This window comes from Pygoscelis adeliae, unplaced genomic scaffold (genome assembly GCF_000699105.1).
Source record: "Pygoscelis adeliae isolate BGI_AS28 unplaced genomic scaffold, ASM69910v1 Scaffold38, whole genome shotgun sequence".
Classification (NCBI taxonomy): Eukaryota; Metazoa; Chordata; class Aves; order Sphenisciformes; family Spheniscidae; genus Pygoscelis; species Pygoscelis adeliae.
This window is the reverse complement of record NW_008825614.1, coordinates 3,360,641-3,380,635: the sequence shown is the minus strand read 5'-3', so window position 1 is coordinate 3,380,635 and position 19,995 is coordinate 3,360,641. Positions and strand designations below refer to the sequence as shown.

General features: G+C 39.6%; 1 protein-coding gene across 5 annotated transcripts in view; it reads left to right on the top strand.

The window, feature by feature from the left end:
- The window catches only part of ABCC9 (ATP-binding cassette, sub-family C (CFTR/MRP), member 9), a 78,137-nt gene that overhangs the window by 19,519 nt on the left and 38,623 nt on the right, over window positions 1–19,995 (top strand). For all 5 annotated transcript variants that reach the window (XM_009332828.1, XM_009332827.1, XM_009332829.1 and 2 more), the window contains 11 exons: window positions 1,220–1,414; window positions 4,167–4,331; window positions 5,909–6,064; window positions 8,858–8,992; window positions 10,282–10,444; window positions 11,077–11,117; window positions 12,448–12,590; window positions 15,352–15,460; window positions 16,864–16,974; window positions 17,932–18,004; window positions 19,693–19,798. In XM_009332828.1, coding sequence (XP_009331103.1) covers window positions 1,220–1,414; window positions 4,167–4,331; window positions 5,909–6,064; window positions 8,858–8,992; window positions 10,282–10,444; window positions 11,077–11,117; window positions 12,448–12,590; window positions 15,352–15,460; window positions 16,864–16,974; window positions 17,932–18,004; window positions 19,693–19,798 — 1,397 coding nt within the window. The remainder of the gene's footprint in view (window positions 1–1,219; window positions 1,415–4,166; window positions 4,332–5,908; window positions 6,065–8,857; window positions 8,993–10,281; window positions 10,445–11,076; window positions 11,118–12,447; window positions 12,591–15,351; window positions 15,461–16,863; window positions 16,975–17,931; window positions 18,005–19,692; window positions 19,799–19,995) is intronic.

Here is a 19,995-nt window from a genome sequence, read left to right as displayed (position 1 = left end):
AGCAGTTTCATTCTTACCACTTTCTGAAACGTTAGCTCTAAATTGTCCCTGTGCTGCTTATTTCTCTGTACTAAGCTTCTTGGCATTGGGTATGACCAGCCTGGCCTAATCTCTAGAAGCCAGTAAGCGGCTATCTGGCCCTCCGTACACTTGTACATTTTTGGCACCATGCACATATTCTATCTCGCTGTTGAAGTGGCATAAAAGGAAAAACCGAGAAAAGAGGAAAAAAGACATGAGGCAGCCAGGCAGGGTACAGGCATACTTGCTTTTCTTCGGTTAATTTTCTGGGGCAGGGGTTTGTTCTTACTGAGCTATACTTAAAATGTCTCTGTGAACACTTAAGGGGGCTTGGCTTAGGTTACAACTTGCAGGCGTCTGTGCTACTTGAAAAATGACAGCTGCATTTTTAAAGTGTCAAAAGCTGCTGCCTGAAGCGCAAGGAAGCACTCTGCAGACCGTGGATCTGTTAAGTAAAACTCTTTCTTCTTTAGATTGAAAGGACCTCAGAAATATCAGAACTCCTCTGACTAGATACAGAGATATCCGCTGGCTGGTGTTTTACGGCAAGAGTCGTGATACTGCATAGATTCACAGAACTGAAGGCTAGAAAGGACCCTTAATTGATTTAATCTTACCTCTCAACATAGCCTGTTACTTTCACCTTTTTGAGCCCAATAATTAGCGATCAGCTGAAGTGTATCTTCCTGGAAGGCATCCAAGGGAGAGAAAAAATCCAGATAAATTAAATTAAACTATATTCTTGTAGGTGTCTGTCCATGTTTTTTCATTCAATCTCTTTCTCACATCAGAAGCCTTTACTGGATCAAGTGGTTTCACAACCACTGTGAAAGTCAAGATAACCCGTATGAGCAAGGGCGTGAAAGGTCAGACCTTTTCCTGAGCGCACATGTGACAAGGAGCAATGGCTACATGCCAGTACGATTAAGCTGTGTTTGCATTCCTGAGTTCACAGGTTCGGAAAAGTGTTAGGATTTAGAGGTGAGGAACCACAGTTACCAAGAGGAGGCAGAATTTGAGTTTGCTTTGAAGAATGCCTGGAATCTGTTGATATCTACAGCATGTTTGCTACCTCGTCTACTCCAAAACACCCTTCAGGAGCCATTGGGGCATCCAGACAGGAATGAAACGGAAGTTGCCGTATACAGCCAGGGAGGCCTCTTCTTGGTGCATTGATACCTGTTTCTCTGTTTTCCAGAAAAAGGTAGCAGACCAGCCCAATCGGAGTCCCTCCATATGGTTAGCCATGTACAGTGCTTTTGGACGACCAATTCTTCTCAGCAGCACGTTCCGTTACTTGGCTGACTTGCTGGGTTTTGCTGGGCCATTATGCATTTCTGGCATTGTCCAGGGCTTCCAGAATACAACCAATAATACAAATACAACAGAAAAGGTAACCTGACAACAGGGATTGAAAAACTTTGGTATTAGTTCTAGATTCGTATCAAGTATTTAATACTTCTGGCTGCATGCTTTTATATGTCTGTGATCACCATTGTATTATTTCATTGTTTCTTTCAAGCAAATTGAGGGTTTTTTTTTGTGAGAGACGGTCAAGTTATAAACCTGAGTAATGGAAGTCTTTGGTATGAATGCAACACAGGTAGTGCAGGCTTCCCCCAGTTGCCCAGCTGTCTGCCTCTTGGTGGAGTCATCCCTGCAGTTCTGGGGAGAAGGAACAGCTTTTCTGCTCCTCTTCAACTGTGCCTCCTCGTTTCAGGCAGGACACCTGCCGGTGGTGCCTCAGTGATGCATCTAGCAAGGATGAGTCTGGGAATTTTTCTTAATTTTTGTCCATCTGTCCATTTCAGGATCATTGGCAGGTTTGAGCTCTCTGAAATCTGTTTTCCACTGGGAAGCCAAGAGTAGTCACTCCCTGTTATTATGCTGCTTGTTGCTGTGATGAAATGCATTGGCACATGGGAGAAGTTGAAAAGCATCCACTTTATTCAATGGCATTCTTGATACTAGAGATGAACAAAAGATGCTAGTTCACAGCTCATTTCGAGTTTCACCGAGACTGAACTTTCAGAGACCGAGCAAGCCTCTGATACAGAACATTTTCTATCATAAGAAAATGAATTTATTAGTAACTAGTGAAAAGATACAGGTAAAATTATTTTACTAGCTGACAGCAGAGAAGACGTGATGAAGAAATTTTCCTATGTCTGGCTTCTGATACAGAAACATCTCCATACACTTTATGCAGTCAGTGTTTTGTATTTGAATGAGCAGATAGGTATGTAATGGAATAACATTTTCCCCTCCAGATAAAGCATTTGACTGTCATCACTATCCAAACATCTTCTCCTTGGCTGCTTGCTCCTGACATTCATTTTCTTGACTGATGGTCTGAATTTGGCTTTAGACTCTCATTCAGCCATTGCACTGAAGGAGAGTTTAATTGTGCAGCTTATCAAATAAAGCTCTTTATCATCCTTGAACCTCTACGTGTTGGATTTGAGCCACAGACTTAAAAGGCACAGTGCATATTTTGCCTCAAAAAAAATTTTTTTTTGCATGTTGAACAAACAAGGTATTTTAGCTTGAAAATTATCATTTCTAGATCTCAAATTTAGGAATCTGTACCTTGTCCGCTTCCTTTATCTTTTGTACTCTCCCGTGTAGCGGTTTTAGTTGTGGGTTTTTTTAAGTTTTAATCAACACTGGCTGAAGGGAAGATTAAAATCATTGGAGAACTTGAAACCACTCCAAGAGTCTGGCTTGGTGACAATCACTATTTCTCTTGGATACATTTCAGAATACATTTGCTTTTAATTTATGGGTTTTGATAAACTTTCTCTTGGTTGTTCTTGTTACTATGTGTTTCTCCTTTAAATTCTCTCAAGTTTCAGTTAATGTGAATTAGTTGAATTTTATGCTAATTCCTGAGAACTCTATGTACGTTGAAAAGGTATCTACAACTGTTATTTTATTATTGATATCCCCAGTATGTAAACGTGGGGAAGTTAGATGCAGCAGAATGCTAAGAGTTTTCACATACATTTATCTGACCAATCGTGCACTTAAGCAACCCGTGTTTCAAAGAGTCTTGGGCTGGTTGAGCGACTTAGTCCTATTATTTTAGTGGGATTTAGGTGTCTTACAGACATTGGACTTTTTGAAAACACTGTAAGGTGCTTATAGACACCTTTTGGGTGTCAGCTGCCTGTGGCAGAGGGATGAGTATGTGGTGTGAAGAGGCTGGGGTCACTGCAGTGAGGTGAGCCTGGATGGCTTGGAGCACCTCTCTCCTGCCTGCAGTCTCATGGCGGATGACAGTAATCCAGAGTGATGAAGGAATCTTCAAGAGGATAGGTACGTGGCTTACTTTCCAATATTTCCCAAACCTTTCATCTCAGAATCAGGCTGCGTATTTCAGTAGAACAGGCTTTTTCCTTCTTCTTTTTTTTTTTTTTTTTTTTGTAAGAAATTCAGTACATCCTGCTTCCAGCTGGATCGGAAATACCAAAGGAATAGCCTTCCTTGCAGTATTTTGGTACATTTGTTTCCTTTTCTGCCTGAAACAGAGCAGCACAGTGAACATAAAAACTAGAAAATGAAAACAAATAAAGTGATTTAAACAAGATTTTTTTTCCCCTGTTGAGGCATTTAAACCTCATTTTGTGGGGAATACTGACATATATATTCTTATTTTATTCAGAATTCACAGGTATCATAGACTATATTTCTAGAAGGAATTGTTTCCATAATATACAAATGCAACATAAGTAACTAATCCCGTATAATAAAAAATATTTTCTTGCAGCTTCTTTGTGATGCAGGTGGAATGAGCTTTATTTTCTACTGAGTAGCATTTCTATCCTACAAATCATCAGAATTCGATGGAGAAACTAAAGCTAAGGCAAACATGGTGATCTCATTGTCCCTTTCCTGCTAAAACCAATTCATCTTAGAACTGCTAGAAGTTAAGATCCTAAGTCTTTGGAACATGAACAGAGTATTTAATTTGTATCCAAATGATTTTGATATATAGGACAGTGAGAAATCTGATTTCCATAACTTTCCCATATACCATCAATATTCTCATTCTAATGCAATGACTGAATTTCCTTGTTTCCAGTGTCTCAAGAATATGCAATCCCTCCTATGCCACTTTCATAGGTTTTTTCCTTTCTTTTCAGGTGAAGGATCCATCAAACTCATATCTTTCCTCAGAGGAATTCCTCAGGAATGTTTATGTTTTGGCAGTTCTTCTCTTCCTGGCCCTTATCTTGCAGAGGACATTCCTGCAGGCGTCCTACTATGTGACTACAGAAACTGGCATCAACCTACGAGGTGCTTTATTGGTGAGCAAAGATGTTCCCATGATCTGCCAAGAATTTCACTAATAGCTCCAGCTATTTCACTAATAATAGCTCCAGCTTTGTACTTTCATTTGTCTTGTTCTTTATCTGAAGACTCAGTTAACAATTGTTTGAGAGAAGATATGCACTGTATTTTTACACAGAAAGCTGGAAAAAGTAGTATCACTGACACAGCCAAACTGATGGCAGCAATTCCTTTTGCTAAAATCTAAAACCATCATACTAACGTGTAGAAGTTTAACACTCGCTCTGTGCATATAAGAACATATCTTTGCAGATCACGCTAGGTATATGAAGATAAGCAGTGTTGTTTTGGCTCCGCATCTGCTTTGTTCATTCGCTTATGAGGTTACTTCTGCTGACTGTGAACAAAGTCATCTGCAGAGTATCTTCGGCCGAGCCACGTTTTACGGGAACGTTGTCCATGTATCATGAGTGGTGATTCTGAATATTTATGCCCTTGTGCACAGAGCCCTGTGGGATGGGACAGGAGTGATTCATCTCCAAAACTGTCTCTAAAACCGGCATCCATTAGCCCTCTGTGAAAGTCGTGTTTATGAACTGGAGCCAGCAGCTCCAGCTCAGAATGTGGGTGGGTTGTAGCAGGGATCTCCGCAGACCAAACGCCACAGACAGCAGTAGCACTCTGCAAAACAGAAGCTGGAACTGATGTTTTGCCAGGTGTAACTAACCATAGGAATATCATCTCTGCGTGGAAGCTTCTGTTTTTTGTGCGCACTGTGATTGATGTAGCTGTTTCAAACATTTTCTGCCTTCTCCCAGGATAGATGGTACAGACTTGGTGAAGAAAGAGTACCTGATTATTCCCTTGTGCTTTTGTGACTCCCACTTGCCAGAATGGGGACTCTTAGGACCATATGCAGCTGATGTAATTCACCATGGTCTGTAGGCATTTCTGATTAATTCTACAGGATCTACCTTGCTCGTGGACAAAACGGGGCAAAGAGCACAAAGTATTTTAAAAAATTCCTTGAAGGTGCAGTGTTTGCTATTTGATCATAACTGCAAACGGCGCTCACAATATTTGTCTTTAAAATTCTGGTAGCTATAAACCCTGATTAATTTTAAACCCTGTTAAGCTCCTACAAATCTTATGGAAATAGATGGCCAGGTAAAGGAGAGAAACCCAAAAGAATACATACCCACCCTGATCAAAACTTCATAGCATGAGTTTAACTATCTTATCAGAAACAAGGATCTCTCTGACAGATAGCGTCACAGAAAAGCAGGCTCACCAAAAGTTTATTAAAAAAGATCTTTGCCCAATCTCCTAAAGTTTGATGTTTTCTTGTCATTTTGTTCTATTTTAGGTCTGCATTAAGCAACAAACCTTTTAAGAGGAATTGGAGTTTTTTAAAGTCAGTTCTCTCTCTTGTGCTTTCTCTCACTCTGTCTCCATCTCTCTCTGTCTCAGGTGAGAGACTGGGAGAAGGGCTGTTTTAGGTAAAGACTGATACTGCCGTTTGAAACGTCCTGCTACTACTGTTGTTTTATAATGATATCGTTTTCATATCTTCCATTTTGTTCCTTTCCCACAGGCAATGATATATAATAAGATCCTGAGGCTTTCCACGTCCAACTTGTCCATGGGAGAGATGACGCTGGGACAAATCAATAACTTGGTTGCCATTGAAACAAATCAATTAATGTGGTTCTTGTTCCTGTGCCCCAATCTGTGGGCAATGCCTGTTCAGGTAGAGCATCAAAGTAAGGGCCTGATTTCAGAGATCGTCCAACCTGGTTGAAAAGGGTATATGTCTGTGAGACGACTACAAAATCCAGAAGGGAGCCTGGACTTCACACCCATTTGCCAGGAGGACTAACAAGCAGAAACGTGGCCCATCATCTCCTCCAAGGGCTGGGAGGCTGTCTCTCCGAGGGCCAGTAAAGAGAGAGGATTTTTTTAAGCAGGATTTCCATGTCATGGATATGGTCTGTGACTTTAAGAACGATGACCTGCCATCCTTTCCCTGCTCATATTTCTTCCACTACTGACACAAGTCATTGCTTTTATTTCTGCCACATGGAAGCAGCACAGGCATCTGACCGGTGCCAAGTATTGCATTTGCAGTGTCCACTTGTAACTGCGTTTTGTGGCAGGAGCAAAAAGCAATTGAATCCTGCTCAGTGACTGACAGCAGCACCGACAGTGCGCTACACAAAATTCTCAGAGGAGCTTTCATCTAAACAAGCTTAGTTACTGTAAACATCTGGTTCTTAACAAGGCTGGGAAAGATCTGTAGGCAAATCTGTAGGAAGGAAAGGTAAAAATTATTAGCCTGAAAGAAATCTTCAAAAGTGCTAAACAACTTAATAACCTAAGCCACGTTGATTTTCCATGCAGCTTGGAATCCTGTAGCACCTTCAAGATTTTAGCATGGGGTGGGATTGGCATGGTCCTTACCCATAGGTGATCCTGCCAACATTAAACAAGTTTAAAAAGGGATAGAAGCCACTCTTACAGTAGATCAGTTTTGCTGAAATTCCTGGAACTATATCAGTAATCCATTATAATAGTCAGCAATATTACTACTACTAATGGAAACAAATACTGGTTTTATGTGTCTGTTTTGGGATCAGGTAGGGTTTAGAGAGTCATAAAATAATTTATGGAGAAAAAGACAAAAAAGTTTGCATGGTAACTGAAGTACAGAGGGTTTCATTTTAAGTCACTCTTTCATATCCAGGTTTACTTGGAAGTGTTGCTGTTAATACTTTGAATGTTATTAAATGAACAGGTGGTCTGATTCTTGTGGCTAGTGAATGATTATACGTAGCCTAAATTCACCACCCATTTGTCTCTTTAATCAAGTCTCTGTCTCAGCCACTGTAGAAATGTAATGGCCTTCCTCACCACTGCTGTAAAAGGAAGCTTCTGATGATTTTGCTGGTTTCTGTAGTTCACCTTCAGGCAGTCGGGAGACAGGGAAGACAGGGGTAGCTTGACCATAGCTTTGTCCGGGAATAAGCATAGCATCACCCATGAATTCGCCCCTGCTGAAGAACTTGGTGAGTGAGCATCTGTGGCCTAGGCTATAGAGGGCTCCTTCTGCTCTTCAGCTCTATCAATCATAGTGATTACCTTACACTTCTGCTCCAGCAATAAAATTGAAAGGAGTATACTTGCTATTTCCTTCTCAAAGTACTATGCAACTGATACCAATGACACTGGTGGTGTGGTAATATGTCTTTCTGCCAGGTTAGCTCGATCCGCTGCTTTTTGGAAAAAAAGAGGGGAAAAAAACTAACCCTTGGTAACTATGAGCTGGATTATAACCACACCACTCTGGAAAAGGCGGTGGGACTCTCCTGCCTTGCCTTATGTGAAGGACTTGAGCTTCAAGGGATGTCCCAAGAAACAGCAATCGTCAAGGCTGTCCCCTCCTCAAGCAGAACAGCTTGTGGCAAATACTGAACTTAGATCTTTCCAGTGTGAGCCAATATAGCCATAGCCTGCTGAAGATTGTGGTGAATCATAGAAAATACATTGTGTATCCACCAATTATGGCCTGTTATCAAGAACAAAAACTCATTGCAGGATCAGGCCCCCGGTAAGGGCTTCAGTTTACCCCAAGTACAAATTGCTACCTGTAACCTTGTATTATTTTGCTAAGAAAATGGCATGTAGGTATGCTAATTTACATTACAGAAGCCTGAAAAGCTAAATAAGGCTTTCAAAATGTTGAACTCCACTGATTCTTATTTCTGATACTGTATAATAAGAAGGCAGATTTAAAGACAGAATTGACTCCTTGAAGAGATAGCAAAAATACAAAGTAGGGAACTAGTTCTGTATGTCCTGTTACTGAGGACATCTCTGTACCATAAAGTGGAGCTTTTTATAAAAATACTTATGTAGTAGAGCTTGTATTAACACGGGAACCAGAATCACGGTAGTTGCATCAGAGCCGTTCCCAGGTAAACCTTTGTGGGAAGTGTTCCCAAACTCTTTGTAGGGCTAAGGTAGCATCTTGGTATTTTCCTACAGAGCTACATGGTATGCACAAGCTCAGGTTTGTGTCACTCCCAGGACACCTGCATCATGCTTCAGTGCCTGTCTTAGATGTGCCTCTGCAGTTGCAAGAGGACCACTATGACAGAATGCAAATGTGATTCATGGCCCTCCTAAGACCTTTGAATGCTTCCAGAGTCATGTAAGAAGCTCTAGTGTAAATAAGACTTGAGGGCAGTGATTCTGTAAAATGCCTTGGGGCAAGCACCATCATTTTAGTGCTCCTTTAGTTCTGTGGAAACCTCATCTGAAATTAGGACTATGAGGCACTAACACAAACTATGCAGTTAATGTCAAAAATAAAGGCTTCTGGGTTCATTTCCCACACTTTCCAAACATGATCTTCTGAAGTATGGGCTCAGCTGATTCCTACGAACAATTTAACTGTTTATTATAAGAACAAATATTTTTTTCTTGCTATCATTCTGACATATTGAAACCTACTTTTCTTTCTATGTTGCTTTTTTCTTCATAGATAATAATGGGTGTGATCCTACTCTATAATTTACTTGGAGTGAGTGCCTTGGTCGGTGCCGCTGTCATTGTACTGTTAGCTCCGATACAGTACTTCATAGCTACGAAGTTGGCTGAGGCTCAGAAGAGCACTCTCGTAAGTAAATTATTTCAGTGACATTTGTGATCCAGAAACAAGAACAGGGAACCAGGGGTTCTTGTTGTTAGTGAGCATTCATTGCGGAGGTTTGGGCAAGCTGTCCCTTAATTCCATCGTCCCTCCCCTTCTGTTTTTCTGTGGCTCAGCATCTCTTCCTTCCTAACATTTGTCAGTCAAGAATCTGAAAAATGTGGGCCTTGACCTGCCTTCTCTGCGTGAGTATTTTTCACCCAACTAGCATGGTTTCATCTGAATTCAATTACATGAAAGGGTGTTATTCCTACATTCAGATACTGTATTTCATGGGATGTTAGCAAACACTACAAATGACTGATAAATTATAGGAGGATGGTATTAAAGGATGCGTACAACCCCTCTCTGAAATGGCTAGAGACTTTATGCTCCCACCCCAAGCTTTGGTATTCCCTAAAAGTCAGCTGGCATTGCTGGATTACTATCTATTGTACGTTCTTCAGTGCTGTAAGTTTATTTTGATGTCTAATTTAGTTCACCAGTTAAGAAATGTTTTCTGATACTTTGCCTAATTTTTAACTTTATTGTCATGATCCCTGAACTTTTTAATCAGCCTTTGATGTTTGAGTCTTCAAATATTTAAAGATCCTTGTTACCTTAATATTCAGTAAGCAAATTATTCATACGTGGATCTAATCTTCAGCACACTTCAATCCTGTTGAGTTGTGCCGATTTATATCAACAGAGGATTTATTTTTGCATAATTTCAGAAATAGTCTGAATCTTTCTTTTTGCTCTTTTCTGAGTTCCTCTGACTCAGAACATCTTTTGGATTATGATTTTACCAAAACTTATGATTACTGTTTTATGGTGAGGAGCAATTAGCTAAATATATCAATAAATTTCGCACCTATTCTCATGACTATTATGTATGAATCCCAGAATGAATCTTGTATCAGCAATTACACACGTGTAGTCATCTGTCTATTGTTACGGACACCATTGACCTAGTAATCCACCTCCCTGAGTTTCACCCTCTATTTGAAGGATTTGGATGTTTTGTTTTATTTTTCTTCTCAGAACAAGGTCACTTAATTTCCCCTCATGATTGTAAGCACTTTAATATCTCCAAAGAACATGAAACTGTATATTGTTTTACTCAGTATGACAACTGAAAGCCTGTACAACATCCCAAACAAACAAAATTATAAATCTTTAATGAATTTTACCACAGAAGTGAAGGGAAAAGAACATTCTAATTAAAACTATAAACCATTATCAATTTCTTATCCTTGTTTTCTTTTGAAATGAAGGACTATTCTACCGAGAGATTAAAGAAAACCAATGAAATACTAAAAGGCATTAAGTTATTAAAGCTGTATGCCTGGGAGCACATATTTTGTACTAGCGTGGAAGAAACGAGAATGAAGGAACTCACCAGTCTCAAAACCTTTGCACTTCATACATCTCTTTCCAGTAAGTAACTGTCTTTTTAGCTCTCAGAAATGGGTCCTGTTCATGTCAGCTTTCCTCCTGACTTCAGCTAAAGCGAGATACAGCTGTGCCTATAGCACTTTTCTTGTGTGTGTGGAATGTGATTAAAATAAAAAGGCATGACAAATATATAACACAGAAACTTGAAAATATAGAGCATGTCTTGGTGGGTTTTTTTGTAGTAAGTTATCTGTCACCTTCATTATGACATGAGACTTGTGAGTTGCTTTGTAGTAAGGAGGCTCTAGATAATATTAGCAGCTCCGATTACAGCAAAGATAAATTAGTGTCTGAAAGAAATGGTATTTTCTGTAATGTAGAATAGCTGAGAGGGTAATGTTTTAGTTGTGTTGCATAATAATTGTGCACATAAAACTTTTTATCCCAGTTCACTAAAGTATACAAATGAGAGAATTCCTTGGCTTATTTGTTTGTGTGTTTAAGATCTCTCTCTGTCATGGAAGGAAATTTCTTCCTGCAGAGGAGTTTTCCTTTGGGAGTTTTAACTACTTGAGTTGGAAATAACTGGATTCTTCTAGTGCCATACAACTAATTGTAAAACTGTTTTTTCTTATTTCATATAGTCTGACGCCTATTTTATTTCTCTTTCACAGTTTTTATGAATGCGGCCATACCAATAGCAGCTGTTCTTGCAGTAAGATATGGTTTTTTCACCTTTCCTTAGAAAAAGGAAGAGAAAAAGAGAGGGGGAGAAAGAAAGAAAGAAAGGACACCATTGTTATTGTAGGACATATTCCTCAAAACAGGCAGATGAGTTATGTGCCCCCACTAACTGTAGGATAGCATGACACTGGAATTGCCCATTCCCAGCGCTGGTATTTCACCAGCTGTGGTTTGGATTGGTAAAAACAAAAAGAAATATAAATTTTTACAGGAAGGAAGGAAGGAAGGAAGGAAAGAAAGAAAGAAAAAGAAAGAAAGAAAAAGAAAGAAAGAAAAAGAAAGAAGGAAAGAAAGAAAGAAAAAGAAAGAAAGAAAAAGAAAGAAGGAAAGAAAGAAAGAAAAAGAAAGAAAGAAAGGAAGGAAGGAAGGAGGGAAGGAGGGAAGGAGGGAGGGAAGGAGGGAAGGAGGGAGGGAAGGAGGGAAGGAGGAAAGAAGGAAAGGAAGGAAGGAAGGAAGGAAAGAGAGAAAGAAAGAAAGAAAAAGAAAGAAAGAAAAAGAAAGAAAGAAAGACAGAAAGAAAGAAAGAAAGAGAAAGAAAGAAAGAAAAAGAAAGAAAGAAAAAGAAAGAAAGAAAAAGAAAGAAAGAAAAAGAAAGAAAGAAAAAGAAAGAAAGAAATAAATCATTGCGACTTGAAAGAAGACCCATTTTGGGAAGCCCTCATTTTGAAAGGTTTTTGGGTGGCTTTGCTTTTCTATTGTCTAGCAGCAAAAATCATTCCTGTTTCAAAATACATTTTAAGCCACCATTTCAGTTTTCAAGAAAGGGTACTTTGCAGTTTAAGAAGAAATAAATTTTGCTTGTCCTCTGGCCAGGTTTAAATCTCAGCCTAATGCACTAGAGGAACTATGGCATGCTGGTCAGTAAGGAGTCCTCATAGACCAAATTCTGAGGGCATTACTCAGAGTACGCTGACAGTGTGTACCAGAATTGGATGAAATACGACCATAGTTCTGCATCTGTGAAAAAACCCATAAGATTTATTAGATTCTACTGATTTTTCTGGCCTGTGTGTTTCCTCTAAACCCTGAAGTCAGTTACAAAACTTTACAAAAGTAAATGCTTTGATGTTACAAAGAAATTTTTTTCATTCTTAAATGTGTAAATCTCTTGAAATCATTGGCAAGTTTTTAAAATCTTTTTCACTTTAATAGAAGACACCTTGCTCTCCAATTTACTGGGATTCCCAATACATTGAGGTATATAGTTATTGGCCTTAGTTGAGCAAAATATTTTGCTTGCTGTCCTTGTCCATCTTTTTCAAGAGTCTTTATCCTGACATGCTCTTTTCCTGATGTGACAGACCTTTGTGACTTACGCGTATACCAATGACAAGCCGCTGCAGCCCGCCCAGGCCTTTGCATCACTGTCATTGTTTCACATCCTGGTCACACCACTGTTCCTGCTCTCCACTGTGGTTCGTTTTGCAGTCAAGGCTATTGTAAGGTAAGTGGCCCTTCTAGTTTCTCCAACTCTTGAACGCCTACCTTCAGTAATACAACAGGGAAGGTGCTGGAGAAAAAGGTTGTTTCTACCTGCTCATGTGGAAGAGGATTTAGAGGTGGGACTCGGATGTTCAAAAATGTGGGAGAAATCAGAGTAACCATTTCTTTTTACTGCATGATACAGAGACAAAGAAATGTTCCATTCTTTTTATAATTTCACCAAGTTTGGCAGACTGGATTCAGAGCCCGACTGTCCTTCCTTGGGATATGCTCCTCTTCTCACAGTGTGGCCACCCACCATCACTCTCACCTAGTATTTTTCTGGGCTCTTGTCAACACAGAGGAAGATGAGAGACTGGCGTGAAGCTGTCTAGCAAGACTGGCCCTGCTGATGCAAGGAAGAGCAACTGGCTTAACTCTACCTACACAAAGGGTGCATTGTGCTTTAAGTGAGAATTTAATATTGTCCTGCTTCTCATTGTCTAGCACTAGCATGGCCTCTCTTAGGAAAGAGGGTGGATGGAGGAACATTGGACACTGAAGGACTAGTTGCTCAAGGGAAACTGAGCCCTACAGGACTTCTCTCATGGAGGAAATGCTGTTCCCCTGAATGGCAGTAAAGAGACTCAGGAGAGGAAGCATGGCAAGGCAGACACGTGGGAGTTCAGTCTGTGAGGGTTAGGGATCTGCATGGCAGGACAGTGAGGAAGTTGGCATGAAGTGGAAAAGATTTAAAAAAAAAAAAAAGGAAAAGGAACTCATAAAATGTGTTGCTTCAAAAGGAACTTATATGTTCCAGGCATTTATTTCTGCAAATAGCCCGACAAAACAACTTCCTTCATGCTGGGCTATAGAGCACTTAATCTCAAGGGAGCTGGTTGGTAGCAAGTCAAATTTCAGACTTTTGGCTGTTGCGTCAGTGGTCTGTATGGAAAGAGTCATTGTCATGGGGCAGTTATGTAGACATACACACTGCCAAGATGTCCCAAGAGGCACAAACTGACACCTGACTGGCAGTAATGTGTCAGATGCCAAGCACTAGCAGGATGTGAAGACCGAACTAACCTTCCCACCCACAAACATAGTTCCTTCTTGCCAAGACTAAGGCACATTGGCAAGGTATTGCATTGCTCCTGCCACTGCCTCTCTTTGGTGGGTAACGATAGTAACAAATAGCAGTCAAGGGGACTGCAGGCTCCACAGCTGTCATTTGCCAGTACGTCACTCGCTTTAAAAAAAAAAAAAAAAAGGGGTTATTTTTATCGAAGCAGCAGCAAGGCCGCATGAGAGATTTTCCTTACATTGAAAATTATTCCTGACTAGTGGAAAATCTCAAGTCTCCTTTATAAATCAACCCAGCCTCTACATCTCTGCACTATGTTTAGCATAGCCCTAATATCAAAATGGTGTACATTTTCCTGAGCACTGCTGGCCATCCCTCAGGATATTACTTAAAGACCATATTTGCCAAAACAAACTTTACCCTTTGGCAAACTTATTTCCTAATATCTTTCTCCCATGAACATCATGTCCCCCAAGTGAAGAATGAAGAATGCGTGCTTGGCCACTCCATGGCTCTATCATCAATCAAATACATGTATATGAGTATGCACTTGTTTGTGTTATGATTAAGTGCTTATCCTTTGGTCAGAATCTCCATTTTATTGTAAAGAGTAGTTCTAGTACCATGAAAGCTTTTGAGGGTACCCGTCCTGATTCAAATACAAAGTAATGGTTGATGTCTTCTTAGGCAGATGATCAGAACGGGGTCTCTTATCCTCTACAAGAAGATAAATTCTTGCTTGATGCACTTATGTAAGACTGAAATTCTGATACAGGAGTTAGACACATACATTTTCAGTTCAAAAGAGGAGATAGGAACAGGTATACTGGCAGGAGGAAATAATGACAATAGCAGTGCTTTCTTGCTAACCAGTATCTCTGTGGCTTGAACTTGTATTTCATACAAAATGCTCAGACAGGCCTTGAAACAGGACTGCTTTCCCATTTGCAGATTAAAGTTCAAATCACTGATGTCATATGTCCTTCTGCTTTCTCAGTCTCTGGCTCAACGCACCTTGATTTTAGTTTTTGCAAAGTAACATAGCTTCACCATGACCAGTGGGTGCTTTTGTTCATCCCTTCACCAGAACGATAAAGAGCGAGGTGCTATGGCACTCTGAAAGGAAGTGCGGCAGAAAGAGGATCAAATCCTTCTGTGACGAAGAATGAATTGAACCTGTGCGCTGTGTTTCCCAGGGGACAGTTTTAAGAAGTAGGCAAAGAGACCTCTTGCTGTATTTCTGCAAGGCTGGCCGTGGCTGTGCTGATTTGCGCAGTATTCAGTCCTCTTTGCATGCAGTGTATGCAAAAGCTGCATTGGCGTTTTCAGAGGATGTAGGTGGGTGGAGGACTCATTTATGCATCCTGACTCTGTGCAGGCGTGAGAAAGGCACAGAAGAGATAAGTCTGCCAAGATGGAAACCATTCTCACAGAGTTCTAGTGGCACTCACATGACTAGCTCTCCTTTTCATTCCCAACTACCAGCACGATGTTTAATTATTTTCATCTGTCCTTCTTCCACACAAATATTTTTTCACTTGCCATCAGGGTGGCAGACAGTCCAATAGGAGACGAAAAGTATCCCATGAACTTCTTTTGGAACACTTCTGATACATCCTGCTGGCTGGACTGCACAGAAATGGAAATGTACTCATGGAAACCTGGGTTTATTTAACTCACTGTCCTGTTTTCTTTCAAGTGTACAGAAGCTGAATGAGTTTCTCCTGAGTGATGAGATTGGAGATGACAGCTGGAGAGGTGGGGACAGCTCTGTAGCTTATGAATCCTGTAAGAAGCACACAGGACTTGTAAGTTCTGCTTTATGACACTGAGTTTCAAAGCAGAAAGGCCATATAGCCCCCTACAAGGCCAATGGACTAGCTGATAGGGCTCAGGAGTTTTGGCTTCTAGCCTGACCCTAACATTGTCCAATTTTGCCTCTTCTATGTCAGGATCTCCATGTTTCTATGACATAAAGGGTCCCCGAACACATTTAAGCATTGCTGAAGTGCCAGTAGTAATAAAAACCCCATAATACACCAACACATTTACACATGGTTCAAATCCTCAGTTTTTATAAAAGGCCCAGGTGCATTTCCTGTGGTTATGGGGTTTGTACTGTGTATTTCCAGTACAACCCATCGAATGTTGGGCATCTTTAGGTAGGACCGATTCCTGCTCTGGGAAATTCAGAATTGGAGGTGGGAAAAACAACACCAAACTTTGTGAAATAGGAATTCAGTCCAAAATGCTGTTTCTGGAGTACTAAACATATACTGAATTTGAGTAAAATTTGAGGGCAAAAAAACCCAAGGGAGATGATTTGGGAAAAGATATTTTTTCATTTTGAAGTTTTTCAACTGTTTTGAACTGATTATATCATTTGAAATGTGACTGAAACTTGAAGACGGCAACAGAAAGAAAGGATTAGCCCAAAATAAGTTTTATTTTGAGCTAGATTAAATTAGGTTGCCAACCTGAAACAACATTTTTATTTTTTTTCTGGCTTAACAGCTATAATAAAGGAAACAAAAATGAAATTGTTTCAGCATTTATTTTGCTTCTCTTGTCAACCTTTTGCCCAGCCCTACAGAGAGAAACAGACAAAGTCTAGATGATGGGGAGAGGGAAAAATAAAGGTAATATCTGTAAAAGTTAAATCATTCACTGTAGACCGCCTAGCTCTAAGGAATCACTAAGATTACGCCGATTCAGCTCAATACAGTGGCGCTTACAAATACCACAGGTAGCTCTGAATGAGCTGGCTCCACAATCATTATTATGCATTAGTGAAGTACTCTGCACAAGCTAATTTGATACGCTTCTCGCTCCTGAAGCTATTCTGCTTCCAAGAACCAAACTGGTAACTCTGCATGTCATTACACTTTTACTGACATAGCTTTGTTTGGAGCTACCTCAGGTAGGGCAGACATACCTAGTAGTTTGAGAAGGATGACAGAGCTGAAATTTGGGATGGTTATGCGTGGGAAACCAAAAATCAGATATTTCCTGTGCTTCAGTTAAGGGTGTTTAAAACATTACAATATGTGCATCACAGTAGTGTGTCTGTATTATCACACATATTTCTGGTTTCTTCTTATGACCTAGAATGGTGGGAGGAAAGGGAATGGATTGTCTATTTTACAGGGAATCAAATGCTGTCCTCTCTTGAGAATTCCACCTTTTCTCCTCTCTTCATTTCACTATGTAGCACACCAAGGCCATCAACAGGAGGCAGCCCTTGAGGTATCAGCTTGAAAGCTATGAACAACCAACAAGGAAGCAAACACGTCCTGTGGAGATAGATGATATCGCAATTAAGGTGGTTTGAAAACATCGTCATTCTTTACGAGGAGCAGGTCCTCCTGCAACAGTACCAGATAGTGTCCAATTGCTGCTGTTCTTCCAAAGGCAAATTGTCTATTGCAAGAACAAGCCCTTAAATAAATTAGCATTTTAGCCAAAAATAAAGTGAGAAGAATTCGCTTCAGACCAGCTCTTTATAGTGATTCCCTGTCTTCTCAGGAAACAAAGAGGCATCATGAGTCTAAAGGAACAAAACCCAGAAAATCTGACATTCAGAAATTAATATAGATTTTTTAGACTTTCACTTCATGTACTTCTCTTTCACTCTTAGAACGAAGATCAAAACTTTTAAGTCATTTTTTGATATTTATTATGACGTGTCATTTATTATGACATTATTTTAAGTCATGTTGGCCAACTGTTCCCCACATATATGCAAAGAATGTTTCATGGCCCTGTCAACTCCAAAGGAAGTATGCACAAAAAGGCTAGGGTCCACTGGGGAACATTTTTCTTATGTCCAGCGTAAACCTTGTGAATATTCAATTTGTACTTTGGGAATACATTCACAAGGGACCATATATCACAATATGCAGAATGATTCATTCCTTGATAAGCTATGCTATTTAGATTGTCACCTGTGAGGTCTTGTCATCATTATTCTTAGTCCTTAATCTTGTCCTTGACAGAATGAAAGTATTTGGTAAATAGAGTTCATCTCAAGATCATCCCTTTATTGCATTTCATACAGTATATATATATATATTTGTGTGTATAACTTTTCTTATTCACAAACTTTTCTGAGTTTGGCAATCTTTACTAACCTAACTTGCTTTTTTTGTGTATGAGCATACCTCACCATGTCTATTAATCACAGATTTATTTTAGTAACATATTTTAAATCCAAACTAGACATTCTATTTTTTTTCCCCTCATGTGTTTATGTATCTGACATGTGGTAATTGTTTTGCAGGTGACCAATGGATACTTTTCATGGGGAAGTGGTTTAGCTACATTGTCCAACATAAACATCAGAATCCCAACAGGTAATGCACGCCTTAAACATGAAATATGTAATATCAAATTGCTACTAATTCCATTTCTTGATGTTGTGAAAAGCACAAAACCACACATTTAGATTTTTATAAGAAAAAATGCAGATTAAAAATGTATACAAGGTCATGAACTGTATTGGTCATATAGCTATATCATCAACCTAAAGTACTATAAATAAACAAAAAATTGCATGTTTTTAATATACCTATATAGTTTATATAGTTTTTATAATAGCAGGAACAAAGTCAAGAGTAAGAAAAATATGAAAATGATGGTTGCCAAAAAATTAATTATTATTTTTAATAGACAAATTTAAAAAAAGAAAGAGGGAGAACTCCAGACTCATTCAAACCAAGGGTTCGTCTAATTCAGTATTTTATTTCCAGCAGTGGCTACCAGTGGGTGCACAGCGTCACAGCAGTCATATATTATACTTCTCCTACCATTCTGCAACATTACAGTCTCCCAGTTCACAACTATTTTTATCTCAGAGAATTCCTTGAGCCTCACGCAGTCTGTCTGTCAAGAAATCCTCAATTAATTTCTCTTTCAATGAATTTCTCTTTGAAAATTCTCCAGCTGAGCTCCTGTCATTTCTTGCATCCTCAGTGTCTTTTGTCTAGGAGTTTCACAGGTTTACAAAACATTGATTTGTTTTGGAAGACTTACATAGCAAGTGCGAAAAGTAGCAAATTAGTAGTGGTGGTGGTGGTGGTGGTGGTAGTAGTAGTAGTAGTAGTAGTAGCAGTAGTAGTAGTACTGTAAAATTCCTAGCACTGTCTGTTGGTATTTCATGTTATTAAATAGTTGTATATTTTATTTCTATATCCTATCAAGTGCGTAGTTTTAAAATAGCTTATTATGTTAGGTTGACACATCTTCAATATCACATAGTTATGAAGTAATTCCAAAGTACTATACGTAATCCCAAAGTCTGTACCATTTGTTTCACTGTAGCATTAGGTGTCCTATACAGGGATAAACAACGCTTCTTTGTGCTGGCCCAGTGCAACATACACCACCAGCAGAAGGTCTTTGCTCCAAGGAGTTTACAATCTAAGGCCATTGGTTTACAAGCTGGGTGAGCCAGTCTAAGATTTTTGCCTCCTTTAGAAGGAATGAGATCATTAACTCCCCAGCTGGTGAGAAACTTACCTGGCAAATACACTAGCTACAGAGTCAGTGAGCTCAGTTAGTTAACGGGAAGATCTGAGATGCACCATTGCCACTACAGAGTAGGACTGAAGGCAGGAAAGTGGTAGTGAGGGAAGGAGGAGTGCAGCAAAGCAGAAAAGAGTAACGGAACTTCTTTCAGTTGCAACCACTTTTTAGATTGGCACGAATTTTCATGGAACCACAGACTGAATAATCACTTCCCACTTTATATCATTTGACCATAAATAACTTCCATAAAGTAAGACACTCCCATACAATGTATGATAATATCTGTCAAAGCAATAGTCTCATTCCTTCGGAGATTAGCGTGTACTTGTACTGTCCATTAATGTATATTTCCATAGATGAATATATGCAATATTGCCCATTTACGTAGTGGATGCTAACAAATTTAACCAACTATTTCAAGTGCTCTAGAACGGGATCTAGTTGGGCCTTGTGGACTTGAGTAGAACTGGGTTTATTTCTTTTTTTGAAAATGTGTTTGTTATTATTATCATAGGTCAGATGACAATGATTGTGGGTCAAGTTGGCTGTGGCAAGTCATCACTTCTCCTTGCTATATTGGGAGAGATGCAAACGCTGGAGGGAAAAGTTCACTGGAGCAAGTATGTTTCATATAGCTATTAATTGCTGTATTTGTTTAAGCAGGAGGTAGTTGGGTTTCGCTGTGAGAAATGTAAACTTCATGTCTCAGAACTGCATCTTAAACAATTATCATCACCCAGATCCTCTCTGGGAGGTGTCACCTGCAAACTTATGCAGGATTTTCATTGCTGTTCTGTTCATGGTTCAGAGCGGACCT